This window comes from Centruroides sculpturatus, unplaced genomic scaffold, assembly GCF_000671375.1.
Source record: "Centruroides sculpturatus isolate CEXI.00-Female unplaced genomic scaffold, Cexi_2.0 scaffold941, whole genome shotgun sequence".
NCBI classification, from domain to species: Eukaryota; Metazoa; Arthropoda; class Arachnida; order Scorpiones; family Buthidae; genus Centruroides; species Centruroides sculpturatus.
Genome location: NW_019385198.1, coordinates 27,260 through 35,475, shown reverse-complemented (window position 1 = coordinate 35,475; position 8,216 = coordinate 27,260). Strand labels below are relative to the sequence as shown.

At 26.6% G+C, this 8,216-nt stretch overlaps 1 protein-coding gene across 1 annotated transcript in view; it reads left to right on the top strand.

Annotated features, from left to right (window-relative positions):
* Nucleotides 1-6,250, top strand: part of LOC111636035 (rho guanine nucleotide exchange factor 9-like) — a 39,780-nt gene extending 33,530 nt beyond the window's left edge. The window contains exons 10-11 of the mRNA XM_023381190.1: nt 1,096-1,173; nt 1,251-6,250. Coding sequence (XP_023236958.1) covers nt 1,096-1,173; nt 1,251-1,438 — 266 coding nt within the window. The 3' untranslated portion in view covers nt 1,439-6,250. The remainder of the gene's footprint in view (nt 1-1,095; nt 1,174-1,250) is intronic.
* The last annotated feature ends 1,966 nt before the right edge of the window (nt 6,251-8,216 follow it).

The following is an 8,216-nucleotide window of genomic DNA, read 5'->3' as shown; positions in this document are numbered from 1 at the left end:
CCATAATCACAGATAAAACAATTTACCACAACAGACCAGACATCACACTCATTGACAAACACAATAAAATCACATACATTATAGACATAGCCATTCCAAACACTCACAATGTACAAAACACATGCACTGAAAAAATTAGCAAGTACACAGAAATCGCCCAGGAAATAAGGCATCTGGAGGATGGATAGGATGCTTATTGTACCTGTCATTCTCTCCTGCACAGGTATGATACCACACACACTACACAAAAGCCTGGGAACATTACAATTGAATAGAAATACATACATCACACTACAAAAGGCCACTATATTGAATACATGCCACATTGTTAGGAAATTCTTGAATATAGACACTGACACACTTATTTAATTTTAATTTTTGGTTGCTATGCCTTGACTCTGGTCCGGCATAGTAACACAGCCGGACCAGAGTCCGGCTGTGGTATCATAGTATATACCAGTTACACACACTGTTGATACCAGTGTGTGTATTCACAGCCACTGGTATCAACCAAGTATAATCCACTAAACCCAACATAATAATAATAACTGCAGTTTCCAAAAATATGACTAAAACATGAACATAAAAGAATAATTTTTGAATTTTTCTTTCTTCACTCAACAGGTTAATTTTTTGTGAAGACATATTATCAACATTTAAAGTAGTACTATACCAATTTTGCATTTATTTGCTATTTAGTTAATTGTTGTAAAAAGAAAATTTTATGTACATTGAAATTTTGCTGAAATTTAGAAAAATGTTTGTAAAATATATTAAAATTTATTATTTATAACTAATTGAATTAAATATATTATTTTCATTATCTAATAAAATTAATTGAATCTATTTGATTATAAAATTAATAATTTTGTATTTTTACATTTACATCATAAAAGTCATTAAAGGCCATTTAAGAATTTTACTAAATGAATTTTAGTACAACGTATTTGTGCTTGCTTAAACAAATTTTGAAAGCTTTAAACTTGTTCTTAAAAAAACAAAATATTTTTGTTCCATAATAAATATATGTCAAAAATAAAATACTTTCTTGTGTCTTTCCTTATTCTTACCAAGGTAAAATTTTTAATATTTCAGGATTTGTTGTAACACAGCAAGATAAAAAAATAGCTCGAGCAACTGTAATAAATAAAATTAAACCAAGAAGATCACGAGGTAATAAATATCTTTTAAATTCAATTAAAACTAGCAATGTTAAATGTTTAAAATATTAATTAAATATTTTTTTCTAGTTAAAGTTTATAAAAAGAATGCTTATCCTGATATTTCTCCATTACATCTATCAGCTGCTGGAAGAACAGGAAGTTTACCGTCTAATTTTCAACCAGATTTTGTATCTTTGTCTGGAAGAACAAGAAAGTCAAGAAAAAAGGAATCTAGTTGGTTTCATTTTGGCAGTGGGAAAAAAAGAAAAAAATGATTTTTTGATAAAATTATTTAAAATATAATTGTGTGATATTTATTGAATAGAAGAACATGTGGCATACTTATTTCATTTAATTTATACTTTCACAATGAATTTTAAACAAGAAATATTTCAAGTATAAGAATCATACTAGTCTACAAAAGGATGCCAATTAGAATAGATTATTTACAAAATGTAGCTGATTAGTTCAATCTAAAATCTGAGAAACCATAGCTTAAATTCTGTCAAAAGTGAATAAAAATTTACAGAATTCATAATAAATTTAATTGAGTGGGTCATAGTAAATAGAATAAGGATAAATTAGAAATAAAATCTCTCTTGAGAGTTTTATGTTAAAATACGTAGTACATTATTAAAATTTGTATATAAGTATGTGTAACATAATGCTACATGTATAGAAAGAGTACAGAACAATTACACAGTATCACAGCTTGTCGTATTGTAATTACTTTAAAGAAACACTGTGAAATTGTGTAATGTATCAGTTTGTACATTGGTTGTTAGTGAAATAATTCACTGATCAATAACACAAGGTGCCACTTTTTTTAACTTCATCTTTGTTTATTTGATAACAATATATCAATGATATTAATATATTAGTACACGTGCCATGTAATATTATATTCTGATGACATCATAAATGCAGGTACCCTAGTTACAGTTTCTTGTCATTTTCAATGCAAATTAGCAAGGTAGTAAGTAAACGGTATCCGACTGTAAAGAAATGCATACAAGTTTGAAAACAAATAATTGTTGAATCTGTTTCATATTAAAATGCAGTTAAAGCTAGTTCACATTGATAAAATGTACCTATATTTATAATTTAAAAATTTATGTACATTGTGCTTTACATACATTTTAAATTAATCAATATTATATTGTTGATAATGAAATCTATGCATAATTGTTTATTACAAATTAATTGAAACATGTTCTGGTAACAGTCCTGGTAAGCATACTAAAAATTTTATATTTATTGCAAAAAGTTATAAATATGAGTGCCTAAGTGAATTTTTGTAATAGAATATAAATCAAAAAGTAAAGAAGCCTTATGTTTCCCTAAAGTGAAGTATTATTAAAAAGTACATTTGCATTTTCAGCAGCTTGCAAATGTATTTGTACTGTACATGCCATCAAGCTTTTGATAATAAACTGAAGAAAATATAAATTCAAATTTAAATCTATTTTAAGATAAAAAGTTGGAAAATAAAATAACAAAAAATACAATTCTTCCAAATTACCTAAAACAGACATTGTGTAAAAGTAATAATTTTTAAGTCATATTTTGTTTTGATTATTTTATTCAGTTATATGTAATTTTTATTAACTTACATGTAATTCAAACTTTCTGAAATGTTTTTATTTAAATTTAAATTTATTTTTTGTTTAATTCTTTATAATATCCAACGATAATTGCAAGCCGTCTCAAAATTTTGCTTATGTAATTTTCAATAATGCTTCATGTGAGGCCTCTTTATTTTTTAATGATGAATTGATATGATAATTAATAATCACTCCTATTACTTTATATTATTTTAATAAATTTGGGATGATATATAATTTAAGTAAATTAGAATATAATGAAAATTGATTAAAATAGACAATTGTTCATAAAGAGAAAAAATAAATAAAATGCAGTCAAACCTCCAATAATGGTTACTTTCTAATAATGTAAATGGATGGGCATTTTTATCTTCTTCTCAGTGCAATTGTTCAGAGGTTTGACTTTATATAGGATATATTGAAAAAATTCCAAACTGAAATCTATAACTGTAGTAATATTATTATAGTGATACTTATGTTAGTATTTTTCAAAGTATTCTTCCTAATTATTTATACATTTATTGATATTATTTTTTGCAAATAGTAGGAAATTTATATTTCCTACTATAAATTTTGATTGATCCATTATCTTTTCAAACAAAACACACAAATCTTAGAAGCCTATAACCAAAATATTTTAATTAGGATGGATATTTTTGAAATTTATCATTTCAGTGTCAGATCCAATTCATATAAGATTCAAATAAACAATAGAATATTAAGTTTTAAATAAATTGAACAGCTTGAATTTTTTGAACAGTTATTTTTGAATTGTTAACCTTTTTTAAATTAACAAACTTTTTTATAGAGATGAGATTTGCTTTAAGTTCTTTACATAAAATGTGGAAAAAGGTATAGCATATTGAATCTAGGAAGTAATCTACAGTATATACAGTGGAAAAGAATAGAAATTTCGTGATACTAGATTATACTAAATTAATAATTCGACAGAACTGCAAACTTCTGCATCACAGATATTTCTCAAAATAGGCTATACTTTAAAATATTGTGAAAATATTTATTTATGGCTTTGTTTTCAGATATTACAGTATATTGTTTTTTGCTGTGGAGTCTGAGTTGGAGTCAAAAGCAATTCTTGAATTTCTGGAGTCAGAATTGTAGTCAGAAAAAATGGACCAACTCCAAACTTCAACAGTCATGGTTCTAAAAAGTAGTCTGATGATTCACATTAAGAATGATAGCATGACTTGTATGATGCATGCTTTTAATTGATATAAAAAGTATGTAAATAAAGGGAGTCAGAGTTGAAGGGACCATAAACTGAGGAGTTGGAGTCAAGGAGTTTGTGCACTGACTCCACAGTCCTGTAGAAAGGTCTAGTAAACTGGTATGTATCAAATTGTTCAATACATTTTAAATTCTAGAAACAGAAGTCAAAAACAGTCAAAGTTAAAATTTAAATTGGTCTAAAACTTTTAGGAGCTTTGTAGAACTTCAGACATAATTGAATAGGATGAAATTACCATTATTTTATTAAAACAAAATAAACTACCTTTTAAGATGCTTACATACAGAGTGATTATAAAGTCTCAATCCATTTTTGTGAAAATAGTAACTAAATCAGTTATGTGCAAGTCATGTGAAGCAAGTAGGCCCAAGAAAAGAGAATTGCTATGGTTTGCACATGTTTGAGTGGATTAAAATAAAGTACCATGAAATCAACCTGTTCCTTAGCTTTCAAAATATCATGACACATTGCTTGGAAGGTGGCATAGTCCTCTTTCTTCTCTCCAGCTTATATAACACCTGAACATGCTATGCACATTTTATGAATTTCTAATGAAAGATCTCTCACATTGTCAATTGTGGTTCAGTGAACACCCGAATTAGTGTTCTGATTGATGATCTAGCTGTGTTGTTGCAATTTCTATACATTGAAAAATTTTGTCTGGTATTGTGAGTTTTCCAGAACATTGTGCATCATGTGCATTACCTGTTTACCTGAATTTGTTAACCAACAATCTGATATTGGCCCTGGTAGGAGCAGACTTTCTGAATTTCTAGTTGATGTTAGTCTGTGCTTTCATGTATGTTAATCCACTAAATCATCCACAAACAAAAACAGTTCTTTCTTCTTGGATCAGCATATTTTACACAATTACTATTTTCACAAAAATGGATTGACTTTATAATCACCTTGTATATTTTATTACAGAACTACAGTCAAAATAAAAATTGTTGCATTTAAGAGTTAAAAGCTACAGCATGCTTTTTTTTATTTATTTTTTATAAGCATTCCTTACTTGATAAAGATGAAATATTTTATACTTAATGATGGTTACATTAAGATCTTTTACAAAGTTTTAAATATGAAAAATTTATATTGTTCTGTTATTTTCATTTAAACATTTTCTGTTTTGATATTGGGATAATAATTGTAAGTATTAACTTATAAGTACATAGGTCTATAATATTTTAGGTTGTGATGGTAATTATATTCAACTATAGCTGAATATCTGAAGATAGACTTTCAAAACTTCAAAAAACATATTTACATAAAATTAATTTTTGATTATTATGAAGATTCAAATTCTTCTGTTATGTCTCTCTTAATTCAAATTGGAAAATATAATTATCTGGCATCTGTTGACCTATCTATAATAATGATGATTTTCTGTAGTTGAATAGAGTGTAGTTTTTTCTCCTTTAAGATTTATAGGCATTCACAATATTTCTTATATTTTATCTGTAAAACTGGAAGAGTAATTTCCTCATTAACTAATGTATTAATATTGAAAGATCAAGAATCAGAGTTTTACCAACCTATATTTTACTTCATGTATATGAATATTTATTGGTTAACTTCTTATTTGACTTGGATTATATGTGCTTCTAAACTTAATTTTCTGCATAAAATTTAAGACTTAAAGACTTATTACTAAAATTTAGAAATAGTTTGTTAAAATTTCTCTGATAGATCATTCTAAATGATAAAAGATTCACTTGCACTCAAAAAATAATTTTTTTTCTAGTATTTAATAAAAAAGAAAGACAAATATATAATTTATTTACAATATAATATTTGTTCAAAACATCACTAAGTCAGCCTGTATCATCAATGTATTATCAAGATTTTCAACAAAGTGAAATATAAATAAACTGATATAGTGTTTCATTAATAATAAGATTTTTGGAATGCTTATTTAAAGCACTATAAAACTGATTCAGCATAGAAGCATACTCTTTGCAAATATGGCTCAGTATATGGTCAACACATATCAGTTTTATTACAGTTAACATTATATTCCAACTTTCATCATTATCTTTTGTATTTTCAGAAATTTGTCTAATTTTTTTTTAATGAATTGAAATGATTGAAAGAGTAACTTTGATAGTACTAACATGAGTTATTTATTTTAATCCTATGATTTTACATAGCTGCAATCAGGAACTAATGTTACACAATTTTATACTTTTAATGCATATAGTAACCTCAAAAATTATTTTACTTCTTCAACTTATGTAAAGATAATTTAATTCATAAAATATATGTGTTGGAATTTCCAATTATTATATATTTTTTAAATAAGTGTTTCATTATTATNATATAATTTGACCTAAAAGTAGACAGTTAGGCCACTTTGTTGCTCTAAGATTAAAAAATAGAATTAATTTAGTAGTATTAATAAACAGATTTAATTTAATGTAGTAGTTTAGAAAATTCTGGATGAAAAAATCAGTCTGGACTGTGAGTGCAACCCACTACACAGCTTTTGATTATGCTACTCAAACTTCCATCTAATATTCATTTCCAGACATGTATTAGTTTCAATTATATAGTTATACAGATTAATTGGAAAATCAGAACAAAGTCCACATAGAATAACTAGAAATGCATCTAATATTGCAGATTCAACTCCAGATGATCTCTTTCTCTGTGTAGGTTTCTTTACCACATGAACCGTAAATTTCAAAGCAACAGATAAAACTCTAAACATCAAGTGTTGAAACTGTATAATATTTTTTTAAGAACCTGAGTAAATTAGTAAAACTATTGAATTTTAACAGATTCTCAGGTTTTCAGCAACAGATTTGTCAGGTTGAGAACCTAAGAAAAGCTATTAAAAACATGCAGTTTTTTAAAATGAAATAGAATAGAATTTTTTTTTTGGAAATTTAAAATACATTTTTATTGATTTTAAACAACACATGATTTTCATTATAACTATCAAAAAATATTTAATTAATTATCAATAATTTATTCCTGTGCTATTTTTATTTTTAAACAAAATCATTAAATACAAAACATAAGTAAAACTAAGTAAGACTCTTTATTCATCAAACATTTTCTTTACATTGCTCAAAGATTATGTATTTCTGTATTTTATACATGCAAGATTAAAAACAAAGGAAAAATAGTGTGCAAATTTATGTGAAGTTTTACTAATAAATATTTAATCAATTATGTTTGAAAAAAACTAAATGATATAAAAAAGCTGATTAAAAATATTTTACAGCATAACAAATAATAAAAAAAGTATTATTGCAAATGGATAATTAAAAGAAAATTAAAAAATTTGATAATAGTTTAGTGTCTAGATGACTACAGTTGATAGCTTTTCAGGTGTTTATTATAATATATTTATAGTTGAATGAGTATTAAATTTTATTTCATTTATGTTTAGATGTTCATTTTAATATGAATGCACGAAATGCTTGGAAATTATACTGTTCCCCAAGGAAGAAATGGTTTTTGTTTTATACAAAAACAGCTGCTGAAAAGTCAAAATGGATAAATGCATTTAAAGAAGAACGTAAAATTGTAAAAGAAGATGAGTCTCAAGGTTTGTAGTAGTTATTTTTATTTAAATTGCAAAAATCTGGACTTAAAATTTTTCCTAATTCAACAGTAACAAAAATAAAATTATTTTCAAATTAGAAATTACAAATAATAATAATAATAATAATAATAAGCATAGACACCACTAAGCAATCGTGGGCTCAAAAGACACTCCATGGCAGGCATCCTTATGACCTGGCCCAGGATTTTGTTGACAAAACTGCATCAAACAGCTGGTTAGATCGGGGAAGCCTCTTTGGGGAGACAGAAGGATTCATGAATGCCATACAGCAGCGCTATCCAACTTACCATAGCCCGCAGGCCATATTTCCTTTACCAAACATTTCGGGGGCCAAGAAGGTTGATAAACAACATGACATTTGCATAGTGCTACGGTTCAGTAAGCACTAATTGGTCAGCGAGTCCGATGTTGACGCTATAAAAAGGCGACAGTTCGACACACCGGATATACGTCACTCTCGTCTAAGTTCGACTTGGGAATTTTTTTGTTCAATAATAAATGTGAATTCTTCTTCCTGGAAAAAATAAGACATTCCCTGAAAATAAGACCTAGCGCATTTTTCAGAGCAAAAATTAATATAAGACACTGTCTTATTTTCGGGGAAACACGGTAGTAAAATAATTTTA